The 25,600-nt window shown below is 39.9% G+C and overlaps 2 protein-coding genes and 1 pseudogene across 9 annotated transcripts in view; 1 reads left to right on the top strand and 2 right to left on the bottom strand.

Annotated features, from left to right (window-relative positions):
- Positions 1–3,944: 3,944 nt before the first annotated feature.
- Positions 3,945–12,502, bottom strand: LOC128563406 (phosphate carrier protein, mitochondrial-like; annotated as a pseudogene).
- Positions 12,267–25,600, top strand: part of NDUFAF6 (NADH:ubiquinone oxidoreductase complex assembly factor 6) — a 37,468-nt gene continuing 24,134 nt past the window's right edge. Inside the window, exons 1-3 of one of the 8 annotated variants that reach the window (XM_053558933.1) lie at positions 12,267–12,706; positions 19,186–19,285; positions 22,244–22,366. In XM_053558933.1, the coding sequence (XP_053414908.1) occupies positions 12,501–12,706; positions 19,186–19,285; positions 22,244–22,366 (429 nt within the window). In that variant the 5' untranslated portion in view covers positions 12,267–12,500. Of the gene's footprint in view, positions 12,707–12,748; positions 12,877–12,925; positions 13,575–19,185; positions 19,290–22,243; positions 22,367–25,600 lie in introns of those variants that run through there. The other 7 variants (XM_053558932.1, XM_053558931.1, XM_053558935.1 and 4 more) reach the window with 7 other exon arrangements.
- Positions 15,246–16,693, bottom strand: LOC128563546 (cx9C motif-containing protein 4). Its single transcript, XM_053558940.1, has one exon. The coding sequence runs from the start codon at positions 15,665–15,667 to the stop codon at positions 15,461–15,463; it is 207 nt and encodes a 68-aa protein (XP_053414915.1). The 5' UTR covers positions 15,668–16,693; the 3' UTR covers positions 15,246–15,460.

Genomic DNA, 25,600 nt, shown 5'->3' on the forward strand with positions numbered 1-25,600 from the left:
GTCCAAAGAGTGGGGAGCTGTTTTGTAGGACTGAGCCCTTAACCTGTGGAGTCTGTGCTAACTCTGGGAAGTTGGTGTTAGAACTGCTTAGCATGTAAGACCCAAATGTTTGCTGTCAGAGTGGTGCACCAGTATAGAAAAAGTTTTGTTTTCCTTTTTAAATAGTAGTTTAATCTAAGAATTATTTACTTGGAGAAAATATAAGGATTGAATAAGGGCACAGGTAAATTAATGTGTTGAATCTATCAATAAGATGAACTGTAATGCTACCATCAAAAATGTTTATGAGCACAAGGTCTCTAATCATCAGGGAAATGCAAATCAAAACCTCAATAAGAGATCACCTAATTTCAGTGAGAATGTCTTTTATCAAAAAATCCCCAAACAACAGATGTTGGCATGGATGCAGAGAGAAAGAAACACTTATGCATTGTTGGTGGGACTGCAAACTAGTACAACTTTTATGGAAAGTCATACGGAGATACTCAAAAAACTAAAAGTAGACCTACCATTTGATCCAGCAATCCCACTATTGGGTATTTACCCCAAAGGAAAAAAAAATCATTTTATCAAAAAGACAGGTGGATTCAACTGTTCACTGCAGCATAATTGACAATTGCAAAGACACAAGATCAACCTAAGCGTCCTTCAACACATGAATGGATTAATAAAATGTGGTATATACACACCATGGAGTCCTATTCAGCCATAAAAAATGGTGAACCAATACCTTTTGCAATAACTTGGATGTAACCGGAGACCATTCTTCTAAGTGAAGGATCTCAGGAATGGAAAAACGAACACCACATGTACTCACTATTAAATTGAACTAATTTATCAACACCCATGTGCACATTTGAGAGTAAAACTAAACGGAAAGCAAGCAGGTGGGAGGTAGCAGGCAGGGAGAGTTAAACTCACATCTAGTGGGTACAATGCACAGTTATTGAGAAATGGGCACTTATAACTTTGACTCAAACTCTACAAAAGCAATTCATTTAACCACAAGATTTGTACCCTCATAATACTCTGAAATTAAAAAACCAAAAATGTTTATGAAGGCTCAATATAATAAAAATACCAATTTTGTATAAGGACGGTATAAATTTCATGTAATTACAATTAATATACCTTCAAAATTTTTTAACAGAAAGCTGATCCTCAAAGTTAAATAGAAAAACAAATGAGAATAACTAAGAAAGCTCTGGGAGAGAAAAAGAATCATAAGAAAGGACTATCTTTACTAGATATATATGGAAACATTTTATAAATTCTCAATAATTGAAAGAGTTTGGTAGTAGAACATTAATAGACAAATGGAACAGTATAGACATGAAATATATACATAAGTTTAATCTGTGAAAACGGAAGCACTTCAAATCATAGTGGGAAAAGGCAGACTACTAAATCAATGATGATAAGACAACTGGTAGATATAAAGAAAGAAGTTGGACTCATACTTTTTTTAACATTTACCTCTCCAAAAAAGAAAGAAAAGAAAGAAAGAGGGAGAGAGGGAGGAGGGGAGCTATACAAATACTATAGGAGAAACCAGAAGCAGTAGAAGAAAATAAGTAGAAAGTAGAGATAAAGCAGGTAGATTCTGGTGAGGATTTCCTAGGTGCAGATCCCACCTCTGCCAATTACTAGCTGGGTAATTTTGGGCAAACTACTTAAGCTTTCCATACCTTGTTTTTCTTTTGTATAAAATGGGATAATGGCAACAGGATCAGAATAATTGTTTTAATAAATTAAAAATGAGAAAGGCCTTTATAAACATTGTACAAAATCCAGAAGTCATAAAATACTGTACTATATTAGACTATATAAAAACATAGCACAAAATTTCTACATAGCAAGGATAAAATCAAAACCAAACTGGCAAAAAAGTTATAATCAATATTACAGAACAAAGACTAATCTCCCTCACATGACATAACAGCTAGCTTCCCACAAGTGATGAGAGAGAGAGAATTAGACAGAGAGAGAGAGATTGAGAGAGAGAACCAAGGCGGATGGCACAGACCTGTTACAACTTAATCTCAGGAGTGACACTGGGCTTTTCTTTTGAACTTTTCTGATTTATTTCCTCATGTATTATATATCTTGCTCCTCTTTGTTTTTCTCATAAACTATAAAATTGGGTTGAAAAGCTTAATGTTAAACCTTTCATCAAGAATTTTTCATATGTATTGTACTTATGTCTCCTTTTATTAGAGAAACGAGTTTCTCAGAGGTCCTATACTGGACTTTTTCTCAAGTTTTATTTCTCAAGATCAGGGAAATATGCATTTTCCCAGACCAGTCACTGATAATGGATGTGGTAACACCATGCTGAGGTTCATTAATCAGATGTAGCTCTTTGGGCTGAGGATGGTGCCAGGCTCCTCTAGAGGAAGAGGGCAGATACATGAACAAAAAGGGTTACTCTGAGAAGGAGGAAACAGGTGGCATCCTTTCCCTGACCTTCCTGTGCAAGAGCAAGTTCTATCGGTTCTACCTTCACCACATCTGAAATCCACCCTATTTTCCCTGTCTCCACTATTATACCCATCCAATGGCTCTGGATTGATCTCAAGCTATAAGCTCCTACTCAGTCTCCCTGCTTCCAAGCTATTCTCCAAACAGAAACCATACTTGTCTTTTCACATCTAATTAAGATTATGTCAGGACTCTGCCTCCAGTCGCTTCTTGATGCATTTAAGGTAAATCAACTTGGCCTATAATGCCCCACACCATTTTGTCCCTGCTTATCTCTCCAGTCTTATGTACTCCACCCTCCTGCACACTCAGTTAAGTGCCAGAGACACGGCTTTCACTCTGCCCTTTACTGACTCAGGGGTATTGCACATGCCGTTCCTTCTTGTGAAACATTCTCCTCACTCATCATGTGGCAGCAGAATGCAGAGAATGGAGAGACGAAGCTGGTAGATTCTGGAGATTTCCTGAGGGCAAATCCTGCCTCTGTGTAATTTTGGGAAAATTACTCAACCTTTTCATATCCTGTTTTTCTTTTCCATTAATTGTTGATGGTAACAATAGGATTGGTAGGGTGACAACCATCCAGTGTGGCTGGGACTGAGGGACTTTCTGGGATGTAAGACTTTCATGACTTTAGAATATCCATGCAACTTGAGATTGCTCACACTCAAACTATTAGTTGAAAGGGAAATAAATGTCTGTCTTGCTTAAATCACTATTTTTGTGTGTGTGTCTTTGTTTGAGTAGCTGAACCTATATCCTTATTAATATAATAGCAGGCTGGGTGCAGTAGTCAGGCTGCTCCTGCCTGTAATTGGAGCACTCTGGGAGGTAGAGGTGGGAGGATCTCTTGAGGCCAGGAGTTCAAAATGAGTCTGGGCAACACAGAGAGACCCTGTCTCTAAAAAGACAAGAAAAAGTAGCTGAGTGTGATGGTGTGCACCTGTGGTTCTAGCAACTCCAGAAGCTGAGGCAGGAGGATCGCTTGAGCCCAGGAATTTGAGGTTACAGCGAGCTATGATCACGTGCCACTTCACTTTAGCCTGGGGGACAGAGTGAAACCTGTCTCTAAACAAACAAAAAACAACAGCAGTTATCACATTTTTGTAATTATGTATTTATTTGTGATGATTTTTGTTTGTTTACCACTAAAGAATAAGCTTTTTGAGGACATGGAGCATGTCTGTTTATTCATCTTGGCATTCTGGCAATTGGGTCAGTATAGGCAGATAGTAGGCACTTCACAAGTATTTTTAAATGAATGAAATAATAGCATTAAGAAAATGTTTTTTTTATGAACAGTGGGTTTATTTCAACAGCAAATTTGAAACTCTTGCCTTAAGCAAGAGTACTACAGTACTTAGAACGACAATTCCCTACACTGTCAAATATATAAAAGTTCTTTTTATATTTTCTTCAACACTGATCAGCAAGCAGATTCAGTCCATATTTGCTTTGCTCTATTACTGAGTTAACCCAAGCTTCTTCAGAGACTCTGGCCTCTCAGGTGGAGGAGAGCGAGGAAGGCTGAAGTGGACCTTCACGGAGTCCCAGATGAACCTCCCAGTGCAGAGTACCAGGCGTGATGATCCAGGCAAAGGGTCCCCTGCGTACCCTTTAAATCCAAGTCTCTGAAGGAGCTGAAAAGCAGGGCTACCTTTCTGTTTATTCAACACAGACACCACAGAATCAGCAGGGTGAGAAACAATTGCATAAAAGATGCCAGCTATGTAACCTGCCACAAATGTTAACCAGCTGCTCTGGCTGTGTCCGTTCACTGCGGGGCTTAGGAACCTCAGACGTGCTCAACGCTTCAACAGTACGCTCACAGCAGGCGACCTTCCTCATGGTTATGGTATCTGTCTTGTCCACAGAGGAGCAGCCCATTGTAGAATGCGTTCAGGCCTTCCTCCTTATACATCTTGGGGGCTGCATCCCTCACTGTGTTGGCATAACATGGTTGGGTTTGAACTCAAACCTTAGCAGCTTCTGCAGGAGCCAGGGCACCGTCAGCAAAGAATTCAGCACTGGCGGAGGCAGCCAAATATAGTGATGCGCGCCACAGAGGGGGGTTTGGTGGTCTCCTCTCCTAGCATGACTTTAAATACTTTATAAAAACCAAACCTGCAGAGTTGCATGGAGTAGCCAGTGAAAATTGGAGCCTATCCTTTAGCTAAACCATGAACACCATCCTCTTTCAGTGTAACTGAGAATCCATTAAATATCCCCTTGTATTTCTGGGGATCCACAGGCATTCGGCATTTTACTAAAGCCAGGAGAATGACAGCAGTGTGTGTCAGACCATAACGTAAGACCCCACCAAAGCCACACAGTGCATGATACTTCGCGGAGCTAAATTCACAACTGTACTCTTCAACAGCGGCAGCTGCCAGGTTACGGAGAGCGTCGGGGGGCAGGGGGCTGCGGGCCGCGAGGCCGTCCTGCAGCAGCCGCAGGTGTGGTGCGTTGAGGGGTTTGCCTCCTCGGGCACTCCGCGGACGACTACATCTTCCCCCTAAGGTGGCGAACACCCAACCGCTCCCTTGAAAAGGCTACGGCTCACAGAGGCCGGGCGTCATAAGAAAATGTTTACGATAACATTAGGCTAATAAAATAATATTGTACAAGCAATATGTAAAAACAAGCAACAAGTGTGTGGATTAAAAAAATGGAAGAAAATGACAAAATGCAAATATTGATTGTTGGAATTGAGGTTTTAGCATGACTTTTTCTCTACATTTGCCTGTATTTTCCAGATTTCCTTTATTAAGCCTTTAAAATATATACAAAGTGTCAACAAATGAAAGAAAGAAAAAACTGTATTAAAATTGTAATACATGTACTCAATACATACCCATTACAAAAGATAACCACAAGTCACATTTGAGCACCTCTTGTAATTGCAGAGGTCAAATGTAAAGTTTTTTCTTTCTTAAAATGTGTATACATTTTTTGGCACCCTCCATATAATGCAAAACACATAATAGAACAAAATGGACTGAGAAGTCAGTTAGCCTCTGAGGGCTTTGGAAAGGGAGGAGGTCTGTGGGGACTCTTGTCCAGTGAGGTCTAACCAGTCGTGGTCTGGCACAGACTCTCTTAGGTTGTTTAGATACACAAGGTGTCATGAAAAAGCTGACAGTCCCATCTCACTCAAAATGTAAGGAATGGAGTTCACTTTTTAAGGTCATGGAAAAATTAAGAGGTGGAGTAATATTCTGTAACAATAAGACATAATTCTTTAAAATGTAGCAATCAACCAAAGGGCAGTCTTTATTGAGCTAAAGCATGAAAAGAAATGTTATTATGTTACATGCACAACTACACAGATTGATGGGTTATAATCATTTTGGAGAAAGTCCTACACTTTCTCCAGGATAAAGTGGACACCAAAAGAGGACACAAGCTGGGCGAGGTGGCTCACACCTGTAATCCTAGCACTCTGGGAGACCAAGGTGGTGGACTGCCTGAACTCAGGAGTTTGAGACCAGTCAGAGCAAGAGTGAGACCCTGTGTTTAAAAATAGCCGGGTGTTGTGTCTGTAGTCCCAGCTACTTGGGAGGCTGAGGCCAGAGGATTGCTTAAGCCCAAGAGTTTGAGGTTGCTTTCAGCTATGACACCAGGGCACTCTACCCAGGGCGACAGAGTGAGACTGTCTCAAGGAAAAAAAAAGAAGACACGACAAATGCCCAGCTAAAGGGCAGGTTAACAACCTATGGTCATGTATGTTGCTAATGTTAATATTTTGCTTAAGCACTAAGCTTCTGCCTTGATTATAACTCTGAATAAATAAAAGTGTAAGTATGTTTCAAAAATGTTGTTTTGGGGCTTGGCACCGATAGTATAGTGGTTATGGCGCTGGCTACATACACCCAGACTGGCGGGTTTGAACCCAGCCCGGGCCAGCTAGATAACAATGACAACTGCAACAAAAAAATAGCCAGGTGTGGCTACTTGGGAGGCTGAGGCAAGAGAATCACTTAAGCCTAAGAGTTAGAGGTTGCTATGAGCTGTGACATCACGGCATTCTACGGAGAGCAACAGAGTGAGATTCTGTCTCAAAAAAAAAAAAAAAGAAAAAAAGCTCATGGATGGGCAGAATCAACATTGTTAAAATGTCTATACTTTCCAAAGCAATCCACCTATTCAATGCCATTCCTATCAAAATACCAACATAGTACTTTCAAGATTTGGAAAAAATGATTCTGCGTTTTGTATGGAACCAGAAAAAACCCCGTATAGCTAAGGCAGTTCTTAGTAATAAAAATAAAGCTGGGGGCATCAGCGTACCAGATTTTAGTCTGTACTACAAAGCCATAGTGGTCAAGACAACATGGTACTGGCACAAAAATAGAGACATAGACGCTTGGAATCAAATAGAAAACCAAGAAATGAAACTAACATCTTACAACCACCTAATCTTCGATAAACCAAACAAGAACATACCTTGGGGGAAAGACTCCCTATTCAATAAATGGTGTTGGGAGAACTGGATATCCAATGTAAAAGACTGAAACTGGACCCACACCTTTCCCACTCACAAAAATTGATTCAAGATGGATAAAGGACTTAAATTTAAGGCATGAAACAATAAAAATCCTCAAAGAAAGCATAAGAAAAACACTGGAAGATATTGGCCTGGGGAAAGACTTCATGAAGAAGACTGCTATGGCAATCACGACAACAACAAAAATAAACAAATGGGACTTCATTAAACTGAAAAGCTTCTGTACAGCCAAGGAGACAACCAAAGAAAAGAGACAACCTACACAATGGGAAAGGATATTTGCATATTTTCAATCAGACAAAAGCTTGATAACTAGGATCTATAGAGAACTCAAATTAATCCACATGAAAAAAGCCAACAATCCCATATATCAATGGGCAAGAGACATGAATAGAACCTTCTCTAAAGATGACAGATGAATGGCTAACACATGAAAAAATGTTCATCATCTCTATATATTAGAGAAATGCAAATCAAAACCACCCTGAGATATCATCTAACCCCAGCGAGAATGGCCCACATCACAAAATCTCAAAACTGCAGATGCTGGCGTGGATGTGGTGAGAAGGGAACACTTTGACACTGCTGGTGGGACTGCAAGCTAGTACAACCTTTCTGGAAGGAAGTATGGAGAAACCTCAAAGCACTCAAGCTAGACCTCCCATTTGATCCTGCAATCCCATTACTGGGCATCTACCCAGAAGGAAAAAAATCCTTTTATCATAAGGGCACTTATACTAGACTGTTTATTGCAGCTCAATTTACAATCGCCAGAATGTGGAAACAGCCTAAATGCCCACCAATCCAGGAATGGATTAACAAGCTGTGGTATATGTATACCATGGAATACTATTCAGCCATTAAAAAAAATGGAGACTTTACATCCTTCGTATTAACCTGGATGGAAGTAGAAAACATTATTCTTAGTAAAGCATCACAAGAATGGAGAAGCTTGAATCCTATGTACTCAATTTTGATATGAGGACAATTAATGACAATTAAGGTCATTGGGGGGGGGAAGGAAAAGCAGAGAGAGGGAAGGAGGGAGAGGGGTGGGGCCTTGGTGTGTGCCACGCCCTCTGGGGGCAAGACATGATTGCAAGAGGGACTTTACCTAACAAATGCAATCAGTGTAACCTGGCTTATTATACCTTCAGTGAATCCCCAACAATAAAAAAATAAAAATGGAAACAAAAAAAAAGAAAAAAATATTGTTTTTTATGTCAAGGAATTAGACTAAGATATTATTTTCATGTGCTCACAATTCTTAAAAAAGGCTGAAGTAGTATGTATAAAAATTAATTTTAAGATTAGTAATAATAGGTATTTATTGAAGGTTAGTTGGTAACAATATATTATCCACAGGATAATTTTCAAAGTTCTTAATTTTTCCTTGGTTGACATTAATTGGAATTCTACCTTCAGGTTTACATAAGTTCATAATATCTTCAGTATACATATTTGTGAAAACTAGAAATGGCTATATTCATCACTATAGACTTATTAGGAAAGAAATGAAACAAGTTTCTTAGATGTGAAACTTGGTAATGGAAATAAAATAGAAGCTAAGTTCATGATAGCTAACGATAGCTGTCAGAAGATAATTTTTTTTTTTTCAGAGATAGGGTCTCACTATGCTTTTCAGGCTGGTCTTGAATTCCTCACCTCAAGTGATTCTCTTGCCTCTCCCTCTCAAACTACTGGGATTACAAGCACGAGCCATTATACCTGCACAGAAAATAATTTTTAAAAAAATGATATAATCATAAATTTCATACAGAAATAAAATGAACACATCAAAATTTTCATGAAACTCATCAATTAATGAGGGAACCAGTAAGATGTCACAATCACTTGTAAGGAGTATTCAAAGTACCAGACGCAGATATAGGCAGTTAAGAATGCATAAATAATCTGCCTAGATGTGAAGGGCAAAACTGGCCACTATCCAAAGTATAATAATCAACTGAATTTCCATTGAACACATTTATGGACAGGAATAATTTGTATTGCTGTCAATATTCCACAACTTACAGAGTTGTAAAATAGCTCCAAAGGCAATGAAAGAAGCAAAGACCTCATAGAAACAAATAATTGGGACATTTCCATTAATGACACCCAGCAATATTTTTGGTCCATTTGAAATTTTTTTTTATAATGTTTTCTCTACATAAAGGACTTGTGTTGAGTGCTTACTATAGGCAAGGCACTGTCTTGGGTGTCTTAGATATATTAATTAATTTAACTCTTACAATAACCTTATAAGGTAGGTGTTCTTATCATTTTCATTTTATAGGTGAGAAAACTGAGACACAAGAAAAGGTAGGTAGCTCACCCAAGTTCACAGAATAGTAGGAGGTAGAGTCAAGATCTGATCACAGGTAGTTTTGCACTAGCTATCCTGCCATGGATATACACAGACGAAGAATTAATAGGGTCTGACCAATTAGATTACATTAGATATAGAAGAGGGAAGAGGTAAAGATGACTTTGAAGTGCTTCCAGTGGTTGATTTTGACACTGTCCAGATAAATAAAAAGACTAAAAAGAGGAGTTGGTTTAATTTGGTTTTTAGACATACGGACTTTGAAGTAATGGCAAGATGTCCAGATGGAAAAGTCTAGTTGGATAGTAGGTAAGAATTAGAAATGTGGGCTTAGTGCCTGTAGCTCAAGCAGCTAAGGCACCAGCCACATACACCAGAGCTGGTGGGTTAGAATATAGTCTGGGCCTGCCAAACAACAATGACAACTCCAACCAAAAAATAGCTGGGCGTTGTGGCGGGTGCCTGTAGTTCCAGCTAGTTGGGAGGCTGAGGCAAGAGAATCCCTTGAGCCTAAGAGTTGGAGGTTGCTGTGAGCTATGATGCCACAGCATTCTACTGAGGGTGACAGCTTAAAGCTCTGTCTCAAAAAAAAAGAATTAGAAATGTGGATATATGAATTTTTTTTTGAGACAGAGCCTCAAGCTATTGCCCTGGGTAGAGTGCTGTAGCATCACAGCTCACAGCAACCTCCAACTCCTGGGCTTAAGCGATTCTCTTGCCTCAGCCTCCCTAGTATTTTTTTTTTCTTTTGGTTGTAGTTGTCATTGTTTGGCAGGTCCCGGCTGGATTCGAACCCATCACTCTGGTATATGTGGTTGGTGCTTTAGCCATTTGAGCCACAGGCGCTAAGCCTATATGTGAATTTTTTTTATGGAGCAGGTTTGAATTGGGTATTGAGAATACTAATATGTGTCTGTCAGAGCTTATGGATAGAAAGAAGCCCAGAGGGAAGCGAGGATAATGTTTTATAATGTTTCATAATGTTGTAAGGAGGGACTGTGGTACACATAAGATGAAGAGAGGCAAACTTGAGGGAGTAAAACCAAAGTTGGGTGAATTGGTTAGAGTTCTTAGGTCGCGACCCACAGGTTGAGAACTGCTGGTCTAGACAAAGTGCTGTCTTTTGGGTTTAAGCAGAAACATGAAGTTGGAGTCACAATGGTAAAGACCAGTGTTGAGGCAGAAAGGGAAACAGAGGTCACATAATAGAGGAACTGTACAGAAGCACAGTGAAGGCTGTCAAGTAGGGAAAGGTCACCATCAGATTTTAAAAAGAACCAGTCTTCCTGCAGCATTGGGCAAATCTGGATGCAGGAATATCCAGGCATAGGCAGCTATTGGCTTGGACCAGGCCAGTGGTGGCAACTAGATACAACTCTAATAATTGAGGGCCTGGCCGTAAGAGTATAAAAGGAGGCCAACACACCATGTGAACAAATCTTTAAAAGTTAGAAATTAAGCTAGTAGCAGTAAACTATAGCAAACTCTACCTTCCTGCCTTGATAAATACATCTTTATAAGGACCTGGTAGGTAAGGTTTAAGTTAAGAAGTTTGACTCCCTGGAGTTCCATGCTGGACTTCAGAAGTCTGGACAAGCAGACCTATGCCTTGCCCTACACCCTTACTGCCCAGAAAAGACTAATATTTTGAACATAAGAATCTTACTTCACTTGTTACTATTTATGTGAGTCTAGGCACTTCATCTTCAACAGTTTTTTTTTTTTGAGACAGAGTCTCAAGCTGTTGCCCTGGGTAGAGTGCCATGGGGCCACAGCTCACAGCAACCTCCAGCTCTTGGGCTTAAGCAATTCTCTTGCCTCAGCCTCCCAAGTAGCTGGGACTACAGGTGCCTCCCCTAATGCCCTGGCTATTTTTTGGTTGAAGTTGTCATTGTTTGGCAGGCCCAGGGTGAAATGGAACCCGCCAGCTCCAGTGTATGTGGCTGGAGCCCTAGCAGCAGGCTCCCAGCCCATCTTCAACAGTTTTTAAGTGACTGTCATTAGGGATAAAGCAGGAATCAAAACAATGACCCTGCCATCCCAGTAATTAAGAGTGTAGTGGGAGAAACAATCAACAAACAGGTTAGCTACAGGTAGTGGTTGGTGATGGCTCAGGGTTTGCTTATCTCAGGGATCTTTGTGTTTTTCTTCTGGAGGTGTGAGGTAGCCAGTGGTGTGTGGGTGTTTGGTAGTGTTGTAGCTCAGTAAACAATACCCCAAATGAAGGCCTCAGACACAGCTTCAAAAGCAAAAGTTTTTCTCTGACCTTCTTCTGCCCTCCTGTATCAGAACCATTCTCCCCCAGGCTAGCCACGGAAACTAGAAACTCTCTTCTGCAAGGCAGATGGTAAAATCAAAACCTGATTTTCCCAAAGCCAGCCAGAAAACCTAAAAAATATTACTCTAATTTTCCCCTCATCTTTCTGTATTAAAGGGGTCATAAAAAATGTACCTGATCTACCTAAAAAATGTCCTGCTCTGTATCCCAAAGGAAGGAATACATGCTCAAAGAGGCCAAGATGAATCTAGACAGACAGGCTTTGCTAGCTTTCCCCGATTCAGTTCGTCGTATCCTATTATACCCTTTTCGTCCGGTCGTATTTATACAAAGCTGTCCATACTTCGTTGAACCTAAACATAAAGACGGGCAATCCCCTATATTTTGGGGTCTTCATTCTATTTTTAGGCCTTTCTTCCAATTAATCTGCCTCTTGTCAGTTGATTTTTCAGCGAAGTTTCAGAGGGCAAAGTGGAAGTTTCTCCCGTGGCCCTTAGGGTTCACCATGCCTGGGCATCTAGCTATGGCAAACTTCCAGTGCTTTTGAGCCCAAAGTGCCAAGGGCGCCCTGTTGAGAAACAGAACAACACGTTCTGCTCTCAAGGGATATCGGGGTTAGCAGGACGCAATTCCGGCAGTTATTTTTTCAGAAGCCGGCGTCCACCACTTGTCGCACGCGTGGATGGACTCAGAGGGTTGAGAAGACCGGGAGGGATCGTCCGGACGTAGGCGCGGCTTTCCGGGAACCCAGGCCACAGAGCATCCGGCAGCCCCGATGCAGAGGACCACAGCGACACCTGACTCTTCTTTCAGCAAAGTCTCCTCCCCGCCTACCGGAGACTGAAAGGCGGGCGACAGGGCGACATGCGGGGGCGTGGCCGCGCGCGGATGGCGCGGGGTCAAAGGGCATGGGTGTCATGGCGGCCTCCACGGTGCGCGCGGCCTGGGGTCCCCCGCGGGTCGGTATCTTGGGTCTGTACCGCCGCCGGCCGCCCCGGGGTCTGTGCGCGCGCGTGCGGCGGCTGCCTGGGCCCATAATGTCCGGCCGGAGTGTGGCTGCGGCCAGCGGACAGGGTGCCTTGGGCACCGACCACTACTGCCTGGAGCTGCTGCGGTGAGCGGGCCCGGGCTGCCCCGGCGGGAGGTCGAGGAACGGGGTGTCCAGGTGGTCGTGGTCGGAGTTCGTGTCTGGCCCGCGCCCGCCGACCCCGCCTTCCTCGCGACTTTCTGGGTGTGCGTTCCGTGGGCTCCGTGTGCGGGTGAGCCCAGAGTGCCAAGAGTAAGGTAACAGGAACGTTCACGTGGACTGGTGAATTTAGGCATAATTCTTGCGTCTGCCTACGCTTGTCACCTTGCCTGAACTTTAATTTTTAACCTAATTCTACGTTTTTGCATGTATTATCTTTTTTATTCACAAAACGTCTAGTTATGACAATAGCTAACTTTTGAGTTCTTTCTCTGTGTCCCTTACTATGCAAAGTAGTTTACAAATTATTTAATCCTATTGCAAATTGTGTAGGACAAGCGTAGACGTACTATTTAGGGTTGTGAGTATTAAAGCATTTAGAACAATGCCTGGCACATAGTAAGGGCGTAGTGAATGCAACATGTCGTTATTACCTCAGTTAATAGAAAAGGAAGCAGGGTTTTATAGCGATTTTAGAATTTGCCTGAGGTTTACTGGAGTAGCCTGAAGCTGTCGGGTTTGAAGTGTTTTGTTGTCTTGCCTTGTGTTGGGAAGGCCTCGGACTTGGGAGTCTATCTTTAATCGTTTGTGAGGTGGGTTGGATCAGTCAAGTCACCTGGCTTTTCCCGACAGGGCCATACTTGGTCTGAGGGCTGAACCCAATGGCTTAGCCTGGCTGCCCTTTTGCAGCCTTTCATTTAAAACAGTTGTGTAAGATCTCAAAGTACCTGCTCTTAAGCACTTCTCAAAAGTACTATTATAGAATACTTAAACCACCTTGGACTTGATAGAGCAAGTAAGTACGATTTTTTTGAATTACATTTAAGTAAAATAGCATAACAAAATACATTTATTTATTTTGGCAAGTGTTTGTAATCACTTCTTAAAAATTTTGTTTCTTCCCCACCTTATTTGTTGATTATGGGAGAAACAAGGCAGCAATAGCGAAAAGGCACGAAAACCTATAAGAGCCAAAACTGCTAACTTGTATTATTTTTATTTATTTTAAAATTATTTTTTGATGACAAAAGGTTCAGATTGCCAGAGTATAAACCACTCATATCCACTAGTGTTATAACTTTTCCCTCCGAAGAAAATTTCTTATGTATTCTTCCAGTGATAGTCTATGATGGATTTGCAAATATTTTTTTTTTTAAGCTTTCTCTGATGGCCATTTTATTTTTTGTATATTATAATAATAAAAGAAGAATACAATTTAAATCACACTCTTTCACTGCTCAAAGGAAGGAACAAATAGATTTGGGATTTTCAAAACCCTAAAGTAATAAACCTTGTGGAAAAATCTTAAAACAGTATGAAACACGAGTATTTAACTCAGTAAAAATAATTTTGTAATGCAACCAAAATGTATTTGATTTATATAATGATTCCTAATGTAAACCTTAGCACCACTATTGATTGATAATTTGAAATGAAATTTAGATTTGTAGATGATGTATGCATTATAGTCATAAATGTTTTATAAAATTATTCTATTAACACAAAAGTTCATTCAAATGATTTCATGTGAATTTAGCACTGTTACTCTGGTTTGTGGACAAAATCTCTCCAAGGCAACATTTCTTCAAGTCCCTCTGGAGAACACTGAAGAAATGACGCCTGCAAAACAGGTTCATTTGGCAAGAACTGCATACAATGTTCCTTTTGGAAGAATCATAATTCATAATAACACACAAAAATCTCTGAAGTCTGTCAGGAAAGAAATTTGTTTACTTGTGTTTAACCTAGCATTCCCTAAATTTATCACTGGAGCCTCTCTTCTGTTACAGCAATTCCTAGAAACACTTTGGGAGAATGCTGCTTTAAAGAAAACTGTTTTTTCTCAAATAGTAATAGTATTTGAACATGGGGACCTATCAGAATTTGTTCCTGCTCTTAGTCATGGCAATGGTGATTCTAGCACTTAGTTGAGAAATGCTAATGGCTTGTTGGATAGTGTCTCTTTCTATTCTGTAAAGTGACAACTGTCAACAAGTTTCCTTCAACTGCTTTGTATTAATGTTGTTTAGATCCTCTGGAACAGGTTTTTATTATAAGGATATAAAGAACAGATAAACCACCTAAAAATTTTAATTTAAAAAAATGATTTTTTTTTTTCATTTGAAAAGAATCATTCCTACCACTAATATTAAGCACTTCTGCCTAGGCACCATGGTGGGGATGCAAAAGCAGAAAGAAATGTTCTTACTGGCATCTGGAAAGATGCTTTGCTATCCATTATTGGAAGTACAAAAGGTATTGAGTTAGGTTAAAGGAAACTTTTATAATTTAGCGTGTAATAGTGTCAAAACTGTGATGCTGGAGGGGTAAGTCCTTTCACCTTACATACTTGATTTGACTAAGTTTCACGAATGGCACTAGTGGTCTGAAGGCTAAAGAGCACTCATTAATACCTATACCTAATAGTTTTAAGATACATTTAGTATAAAATCAAAAATTTTCACTTGTTTATTTTAGCAGCTCAGTTTTATTACATTCTACATATTTGTCTTTAATATATTTATATTATTTTGCCTGTTCTGCATAGATGGCATATTTGTTAACTTTAATAGTTGCATTTTTCATTTGTCATTTGCTGCTACCTGGCCTGAACAAGTCGAGAAGATAAATAAAACTCGCTTGGTGGAAACATGGAGCAGCATTTAACTTCTCAGCAGAACTTTACTTTGATGCAGACTTCAGTGTCAGGTTTTCTTCCTCTTCTTTTTCAAATCCTGAACAGACGAGTGATCTTCCCTTGGCATACTGAGCACAACACTTACGCAGTTCTTGGATGACAGCCTGACACTTGGATTCCATGTAGTTATTGGCTTGTAAACATTTCTGTATTTCACAGGCTTGTTTCTGGCACGGATCCTTCTGTGGCATATCCAGAAAAATGAATATAATGTTCCTTGGGCTAATTAATCCGCCTCGAGAACAGCTAGGTTAAAACTTCCAGGACCCCCACCCCAGGCCTCTCAAGCCGGGATCGCGACGTGAGCCCAGGGCGAAACGGGGGGCATTGCAGGCCGAGGTCACTGGAACCGAAGTCTGGATTTGCAAATATTTAAGAACATAATTTTTTATTCTTAATTCACTCACATGCTAGGTTTTCTTAACTATATATACTATATTTGCAAATGGCTGGGTACTTAACCTGCCCATGTAATTACTTGTGTGGAATAGAGGCTCTTGACTATTGATTTAACAAATAAGAAATAGTTTTTAAAATAAGAATGAAACTTGAAAGTAAGATTAGAACTTCTGACTTCTAACTGTCCGTCAACAATCTCTGCAAGATTTGCAGGATTGTGCAGGACAGTTTGCACAATCCTCTGAGATTGTGCAGGATTGTTTTGGACATCCGTCTTTTGCAAGTCCTCCAAATATCAGGAAAAATACCAGGCCATGACTTCAGGTTAGTTATCCTCACTCTAGGTTCCTGGGAAAATCTCAGACCTAATTTACATAGGCTTCTTGGAGTTTGGTTTTGCTGAGGATAGGCAGGGGGCCTCAGGCTATAGTAAGGAGGGGAGGAAGTACTAGTGGTGGTGTGCTGAGTGCACTCATTCATGTCCTTCACTCTCATTAGGGAGCCACTTTTTCCTTTGTGCCTCCATGGCACAGGTTCTTGGTACTAGTACTGTAGTCCTGATACTCTGTGCTTCTTTCTTCTGTGTGTGCCTCTCCCTGCTACATTGAAGTAGGTACCGTGCCTGGCACTTAGTAGGCACCGAATAAATGTTAGAATGACTGAGAGGTTATTTGCCATATTGCTATATGATAGACATGGCCTTTCTCACTATCTGGGACAGTTCTTAGGTTAAGTGGACCTGGGTCAGATACTCCTGTGTATAGTCCAAAAATTGATTTTTTTTTTAAATTTTTATTTTTTTGCAGTTTTTAGACAGGGCCAGGTTTGACCCAACACCTCCGGCATATGGGGCCAGTGCCCTACTCCTTTGAGCCACGGGCACCACCCCAATAATTGATATTTGTAACAATGATCCTGAGTGATGGTGAAATGGTTAAATAGTATGTCCTGTTTAATGTGATGAAGGAGGTAATGTTAACAGGACAAAGCCTTAGCTGGGTAGAATTATCTTATTTCCCAAATGTTGCTACAGTTGTGTTATATCTTCCTTTTGTTATTCATTTCCCTGTAAAAACTTGAAGTATTTCACATATTCGTTCTTTTTAGGAGCTTTGGAACACATAAATTATCCAGTTTCTTTTTGCAAATTGGGAAAGAGACATGAGTCTATCAGTAACTGGTTGAGTGATGGAAGTTAAAAGATTGTCATTTTAATTCCCATCAGTGTTTTCCTCACTGTTTTGTGTTAACTTCAATTGTTTTAAATACTTTTGAAGCTCAGAGACTTTTTATAGTAAAATAAAATTTAAAGATTTTAAATTTTATTGCCCTCACAGTCTCTTAGAAATTTGCATATCGATGTCAAAGAAGTGATGTCTTGCATTTTTTTTCTGGTATCACGTCAGGAAGTATGACATTGTCCTATTGTGATGTTAACTATTTATTACTTGGTTGAGAAGGTTTTCCAGTTTTCTTCCTTTTTTCAAATTTGATTTAGAAGAGTGTTAATTAGTGAGATACTTTGTGGGGAGATACTTTAATACTATGTAAATATCCTGTTTCCATCAAACTTTCACATATTTAACGTTTTCAGGCATTTATTGATTTTTTTTTTTTTTTTTTTTTGACGCAGAGTCTCACTTTGTCATCCTGGGTAGAGTGCCATGGCATTGTCATAGCTCATAGCAACCTTAAACTCTTGGGCTAAAGCGATCTTCTTGCCTTAGCCTCCCAAGCAGCTAGATCTACAGGTGCCTACCACAAGGCCTAGCTCTTTTTATTTTTTATTTATTTTTTGAGACTCACTATGTCGCCCTCGATAGAGCGTGGTGGAGTCATAGCTCACAGCAACCTCAAACTTTTGAGCTTAAGCGATTCTCTTGCCTCAGCATCCTCACTACTGGCACCCGGCTATTTTTTTGTTGTTATTGTTATTGTAGTTGTCATTGTTGTTTAGCACAGGTTCGGAGCCACCCAGCTCTTTATAGAGACAGAGTTGCACTCTTGCTCAGGCTGGTCTTGAACTCCTGACCTCAAGCAATCCACCCACCTTGGCCTCCCAGAGTGCTAGGATTACAGGTGTGAGCCACTGCACCTGACCCCTTTATTGATGATTTTTGCACAAATCAGTTATTATCATGATAGTTACCAAATTATGATCTTTAAAAATTCCATTCTGTTTTCTAGATTTATTAGTAGATATTATACTGGTTATCAAGCTTTCCCTTCTTTTCCCATTTATTTATTCATTAATTTATATCCGTATGTATTCATAGAGTTCTGTTAAGCTGTTACTATCATTTTTTGATGCTGAAATTCCTACAGACTTGGCCAGTGAGAACTCTTGTTAGGCCAGTTTTCATGAACTTTTGATAAGTCCCCGCCATTCCTTAAATAATTTTTTTACCTTCTGCACAAGAAGATGTTTCAGGCTTATCTTGTATTTTTCCTGCCCCACCTCTGGAGTCAGTCATTCCTCCAAGGAATCTTAGTTTTCCTCAGTGGAGAATGGTTTTAGAAACCAAGATCTAGGCTCGGAACCTGTAGCTCAAGTGGCTAAAGTGCCAGCCACATACACCAGAACTGGCGGGTTCTAATCCAGCCTGGGCCTGCCAAACAATAATGACAACTCCAACCAAAAAATCGCCAGGCGTTGTGGTGGGCTCCTGTAGTCCCAGCTACTTAGGAGGCTGAGGCAAGAGAATCGCTTAAGCCCAGGAGTTGGAGGTTGCTGTGAGCTGTGATGCCACGTTACTCTACCCAGGGTGATAAAGTGACACTCTGTCAAAAAAAGAAAAAGGAAAAAAAAAAGAAGCCAAGATGTAGGTGCTAGTTGTGTTCATTGAAATTGGGGGATAGCATTGCATCTAGGCTCTTTCAGTAGATGCCGCTAGGAAATGTGTGCACACACACACCCCATATCAGTTTCTGTGTCTTATCTGTTTGTCTTTTTATTTATCTCTGTGTATACTGAAGACCATGACTTCACACCAATATTTGCTTGAACTATTTTCTTAACTTGATTTCTACTTTTGTAGCTAACATTTGAATTCTCACTAAAGCCAATGTGATTCTGAAACAGCCAAAAGTATTCTATAAGTACTATATAATTCATTTTAAAGTAATGGAAATTGAGCATTTCTTTTTTTAGGTGGTCTAGGATTGGGAGCAGATGCATTTTTTGTAATTGTAGAAGAACAGGTCTATGTTAGGCCTATTCTGAAATCGCTTTCAGTTAATTCTGGTCAGTATTTTTGTGTGTAGTTTGGAAAGTGAGGGGTAACTATCTTTCTTTGTCTATTTGTTATAGGAAACGAGATTATGAAGGTTATTTATGCTCCCTGCTGCTCCCTGCAGAATCCCGAAGCTCTGCTTTTGCATTGAGGGCCTTCAATGTGGAACTGGCTCAGGCTGGTATTAAGATATCTTAAAATATTATTTGAAAAGTGGTGATGTAATGTTTTTAATGCTGAACAAAAAGGAAATATAGTTGTTAAAGGTCTCTGCTGGTTCCTTCTCTTGCTAACAACTTAGTCTTAACAATTCAGTACCAAAAATAAAACTAGCTAATGAACTTAATGTTTCTGGAAATGCCATCTTGGAATTTTTTATTTCTTTTTCTGAGGCTATTATAAAACTATGCAATTAACATCGCACATTTATCCATTAATCGAATAGCTTAATCAGAATATTACTGCCTATTGTCTTAAACAATTACATAATTTGTATATATATAGCAATTCTGCAAAGCACTTTTTAAAATGAGGTTTTAGTTTTAATATGAGTCAGGAATGGAAACAGTTATAGCAAACTCCAGTCAGATCATACTGACTCACTTTGATCTAAGAATTACAAAGGAAGGGGAGATCCTTCTTTTCTTTTTTTTTAATGGAAAGAACATATGCAGATATAAAATAAATCAAAGTGGGGGTGGAGATGAGGACGTTTAAGTAGAATGACCTTGGTCTTCTCAGTAAATTAAATGGAAAGGTCAGATATTAAGAGTGAGGGAGCAGGAGAGAGCTTGGAGTCTTGAAGAGTGGCAAGTTTTGGCACAGCTTCTGTGGAGAATATGATAGAGGTGAACAAAGAACAAATAAAAGGATACAAATAGAGCACTGGGGCACAGGGTCACAACCATGAATCGTGGAGAGTCTAAAGGACTATCTATTTTTTCCTCTGGTGTATTCCTAGAAGTCATGGGTCATAGTTTTCACCTCATCCTTTTGCAGGTATAAACTATATGTCAGCATCTGAAGTCGGTCACACTTTCACCATAGCAATTCCCAATGTGGTCTATTATAATTTTTAAATGATTAAACTTTTATTTTTTTAAAAAAACTCCACAGAGTTCCTCCTGAATTCTCTGTCACTTGTAGGAGAATCTTGCTACTTTGCACTCACTGTCTTGTTTATTCAGTCATTTAACAATGAGTGAGTGTATAAAATATGCTAGACACTGTTTTACGTCCTGGGGGCATAACAATGAATAAAATGTACAAATTCCGGGCACTCAATGAACAATAAAGATGGAGACAAGTGCTGTGGAGAAAAATAAAGCTTGTTAAGGGGATAGGGAAGGCTGGCTGCGGCCGAGGTTCCTTTTTTATACAGCACGGTCTAGAGAAACATCACTGGGAAGGTGGCTTTAGAGCAAAAATTTGCAAGAGGGTGAGGGAGTGAGTCGTACAAATATGTGGGCAGAGTGTTTTAGGCAGAAGGAACCACAAGTGCAAAGGCTCTGAGGTGCAGATATGGGTACGCCTATGTGTTCAAAGAACAGAGGGCCAGTGCGGTGGAGCAGGGAGCATGGGATAAGATTAGAGTAGGGCACCTGGGGCAGAAGGGTAAGGCGGAGTGAGGTGGTCGGCCACAGGAGGGCTCCGAGCAGAGAAGGACCCCACCTCTTGGTCAGGTTTTCAAAGGGTTACTCTTGCTGCTGTGTTGCTGTGTTGTGTGCCTCCGGGACCTGAACACTAAATATTGCTAAGAAACCCACTCGGCACTAGGAACTTTTTTTTAAAAATGAGAGCCCACATTGGGAGCTGTTTGATTTTATTTAAAAATAATTTCACACACAGAAAAGTAAGGATAATACAAAGAATACCCATAGACCCTTTTGTTATTTTACCGTTTCCTTTATCATTCTGTCAAGTATGTACATATTTATGAATCATTTTGGAGTAACTTGACTATACCACGGCCCTTATTCCTGTAAACTTGACAGTGATTTCCTAAGAATAAGGGTATTCTCTTACGTAACCACAGTACCATTATGAAGGAGTAAATTTAACACTGATATAATACTTTTATTTGATCTACCATCTGGTTTGTAGTTTTGTCAAATGACCCAATAATAAATGTTCTTTATGGCATTTTTGTCCTTATGTATAGGATTTGATCTGGGATCGTGTACTACGTGTAGTATTTAGTCTTCACATCTCATTAGCCTCCTTTAATCTGTAACATTTCTACAGCCTTTCTTTGTCTTTTGTGACATTGACATTTTTAAAGCAATATAGTTCTTTTTTAAAATTTAGAATGGTTCTCATTTAGGGTTTATTTTCTTTTTCATAGTGATTATATTAAAGTCATAGATTCCTAACCTAATATTACGTAAGTGGTGTGTGTCCTTTACAGAGAATCACAGGGAGGTATGACATGTCCATCTGCCTCTCTGTGGTAATGTTAATTTTGGTCATCCAGTTACTATGTTAATATTTTTTTCCCTTGCTACCAATAAGCGGTCTGTGAGGTGACATTTTGAAGACCATGGTCCGCATCAAAATTTACCACCTTGGTTTAGCTTGCATTGACAATTTTTGTCTCAACCTAAGAAGACCATTCCTAATTAGTAGTAGTTGAAGAAGACAATCTAATAATCTTTTAAAAATTAATGAATGGGGCAGTGCCTGTGGCTCAGTGAGTAGGGCGCCGGCCCCATATGCCGAGGGTGGCGGGTTCAAACCCAGCCCCGGCCAAACTGCAACAAAAAAATACCCGGGCGTTGTGGCGGGCGCCTGTAGTCCCAGCTGCTCCGGAGGCTAAGGCAAGAGAATCGCTTAAGCCCAGGAGTTGGAGGTTGCTGTGAGCCGTGTGACGCCACGGCACTCTACCCGAGGGCGGTACAGTGAGACTCTGTCTCTACAAAAAAAAAAAAAAAAAAATTAATGAATGAATAAGTTTATTTAAATGTATATACAGTAAAATTCACTTTGTTGTGTTTGGTTCTATAGATTCTGAAAAATGTATTTACCACCATAGTCATGATATAGGACAGTCCTATTAACCCAAAAATTTATTCAAAAATACTGATTTTGGGAACTGGAAGCAGTGTATTTGTTAAAGTTTTAAAACCTTATTTACAGATTAAGGACTCAGTCTCTGAGAAAACAATTGGACTGATGCGAACGCAGTTTTGGAAGAAAACTGTGGAAGATATATACTGTGACAATCCACCACATCAGCCTGTGGCCATTGAACTATGGAAGGTAAAAAAATAAAAGCTGCTTTTATTTTGTAAGAATATTATTTGGGCTTACTTTTTGATGGGTATAGTTTGGATGGTGGTTATTATAGTGGAAACTATCCTGAAAAGATTCTTTTGTTTTTTTGGAGGCAGAGTCTTACTTTGTCATCTTCAGTAGAGGGCTGTGACATCATAGCTCACAGCAACCTCAAATTCTTGGACTCAGGTGATCCTCTTGCCTCAGTCCCCCAACTAGCTGGGACTATAGGTGCCCACTATAACACCCTGTTATTTTTAGAGATGGGCCTTGCTCTTGCTTAGCCTAATCTCGAACTCCCAAGCTCAGGCGATCTATCCACCCCTTGGCCTTCCAGAGTGCTAGGATATAGGTGTGAGCCCCCATGCCCAGCTTCTGAAAATATTCTTAGGCTTCTGTAGTGTTCAGATCTGTTAGTTTTGACAGAGGAATTTACAAATATTCTCTGATGGTTTGCATAGGTCTTTGGTGTATTACTATATGAAAGGGAAAAAGAAGAATCTGGTTTCTTTATATTATAAATTACTTATGTATTTTCCACGTATTTTGCTGCACAATTTAAATCTTGCAGATTTTGATGCAGTGGCTGGTAAAATTCTCAGTGCTGTCTGCCCAGCAGCTCCTTATACCAGTTTTTGAATTCAGACTCTGGGCTGTGGCAACAAATAGTAATCTTTTGTGAAGGGAGACTTGCTCTTAATCATTGTCCAAACACAGATCTAAGGCTACCTATTCATTGATGAATTTTAGGTATTAGGGAACAGAAACCTATGGGCTAGAGTATTATTTGTATAGCTAGATGTATATAGCAGGTGATTTTTATTAAAATAGCTGTGTGGATTTCTTCATTCATAAATAGCCAAGCATGGTTTAGAAATATGCTAACCTATGAACAGAGGAAGGGAATTAGGTGCCTTTTGTCACTTATCTGTGTCCCTGTTGTAATACGATGGTTGCCAAAAAAGGGTTTCTGTAGCAGGAGCCACCCACAGACCTGACAGCAGTACACCTCTTCTCAGGTCTGCACACCAGCAGAGGCAGGCCCAGTTTCTGGGCCCCAGATTGACTTCACAGAACCCCAATAAAGATGGGAAGCCAGACTCCCCTCCCCACATCAGGGACTGAGAAGAAAAAGTGGATGGGAAGCTGTGAGTATTAGATTAGTTCTTTACCTCTATTTATCCTGCTTCCAGAAGCTCAACCTAGGTGACTCAGTAAAGAGAAAAATTTCTCTAAAATTCAGAAACCCTTTCTATTTATTATTTTACACACAAACCTGACTGTAGTGGAGCTTTATATTAAGACTTGGATCAAAGATTCTGGCCTTTGTCAGGAAATATAGTGGAATATTGGAGGTTCCTTTAATGCAAATTTATCTTTCCTTGGCTTCTCTTACAAAACCAAAAGATACACATACAACTTAATTATGAAATGTTTACGTATGTGCTGATTTAGGAGTGCCAAGTAGTCCAATTTTAGTAGCTGCTTAAATTTTGATGATTAATGTTAGCTAGCTTTCTCATATGACCAGTGTTGAAGGTTAATATGAATATTTGAAGGAAGCAGGTGGTGTTCAGAGCGGTTGTTCTTACTGTATGTTCTCATCCCTCCTTATTCTGCTGGAGTGTATTCTTACTATAACTCCAATAATGCTTCCCATTGGTTCTTTGAAGAATATTGAGTTAGTTCTTTGGAAGATTAAATATGGAGTACAATGACAGTGTGTTATCTAGAGAGCACTGTTTTGCTATACAGTTTCATTGGTATTTTCAGGATACAAAATAGTTGAATATTTATAATTTTTCATTCCATATGAGGTTCTTCGTTTTTCTGTGTATAAATTTTAGCTACAGTTTGAATTTATGTTTATAGCCAAGGTTTTGGTTTTTTTTTTGTGGTTTTTGGCCGGGGCTGGGTTTGAACCCGCCATCTCCGGCATATGGGACCGGCGCCCTACTCACTGAGCCACAGGCGCCTCCCTATAGCCAAGGTTTTTCTTATTTTTGGCTGCATTTTCCAGAGTCAATACTTTATTTAGCAGATTTCCAACTTTTAAAACATTTATTTTTGGGGTGGTGCCTGTGGCTCAGTGAGTAGGGCGCCGGCCCCATATGCTGAGGGTGGCGGGTTCAAATCCAGCCCCGGCCAAACTGCAACAACAACAACAACAACAACAACAACAAAACATTTATTTTTTACTTTGATCTCTGATTTCCTTTAGAATCAAACAGAACTGTATTTTGTAGTCAAGGAACTACAAGCATTGTAGCTTCAGCTGTGGGTAAATAGGAGTTGATTTCTCACTGAGAAAATATTGAATACTTTTTTTTTGAGACAGAATCTCAAGCTGTTGCCCTGGTAGAGTACCATGGTGTCACAGCTCATAGCAACTTTCAACTCTTGGTCTTAGCCTCCCAAGTAGCTGGGACTACAGGTGCCTGCCACAGTGCCCAGCTATTTTTCTGTTGCAGTTGTCGTTGTTTTAGCTGGCCCAGGCCAGGTTCGAACCCACCAGCCTTGGTGTACGTGGCCAGTGCCCTACCGAGTACGGGCCCCACCAATATTGAGTACTTTTATGTGCCAGGAATGGTATTTGATGGCCTGGTTACAAAGATCAGTCATGCCCATTCCACATTTAGACATAGGTGAGATAAAATAAGTCTATGATGACTGATAGGCTGATTCCTGGGATTTAGGGCAGAGGCCTCATGGGAGAGTCCTGCGACGTAATAGTGGTAATGCTGAGAGTACTTTGGAACTAATTCTGTGTAGCCTTTTTAGTTAGGTTCCTGGCAGCCAATGTAGGGGCCGTTCTCCATGCTTACACCTTTGTCACATAAATACATATTGATGAGTATGTTAGCTTTTACATTTTAGTATCAACGACATCTGAGAGTCTTAGCTGAAATACAGGCTATCCCTAAGACTTTTATGTTTCCCTACTATATTTATTTATTTATTTATTTAATTTTTTTTTGGTAGAGACAGAGTCTCACTTTATGGCCCTTGGTAGAGTGCGTGGCCTCACACAGCTCACAGCAACCTCCAACTCCTGGGCTTAAGCGATTCTCTTGCCTCAGCCTCCCGAGTAGCTTATTTATTGTGCAAATGTATTATACTGTACTTTGTGTTAATATGTCAAAAAAACAATGTTTTTAAAACTTCTTTGGAAACAATTTCAAACTTTCAGAAAGGTTACAGAATTAAAAGTGGTACAAA

Source organism: Nycticebus coucang, chromosome 13 (genome assembly GCF_027406575.1).
Source record: "Nycticebus coucang isolate mNycCou1 chromosome 13, mNycCou1.pri, whole genome shotgun sequence".
NCBI lineage: Eukaryota > Metazoa > Chordata > Mammalia > Primates > Lorisidae > Nycticebus > Nycticebus coucang.

What these genes read in the sequence shown, in the direction of transcription:
- LOC128563546 (XM_053558940.1), bottom strand. Translation starts at nt 15,667, where the DNA reads ATGCCACAGAAGGATCCGTGCCAGAAACAAGCCTGTGAAATACAGAAA.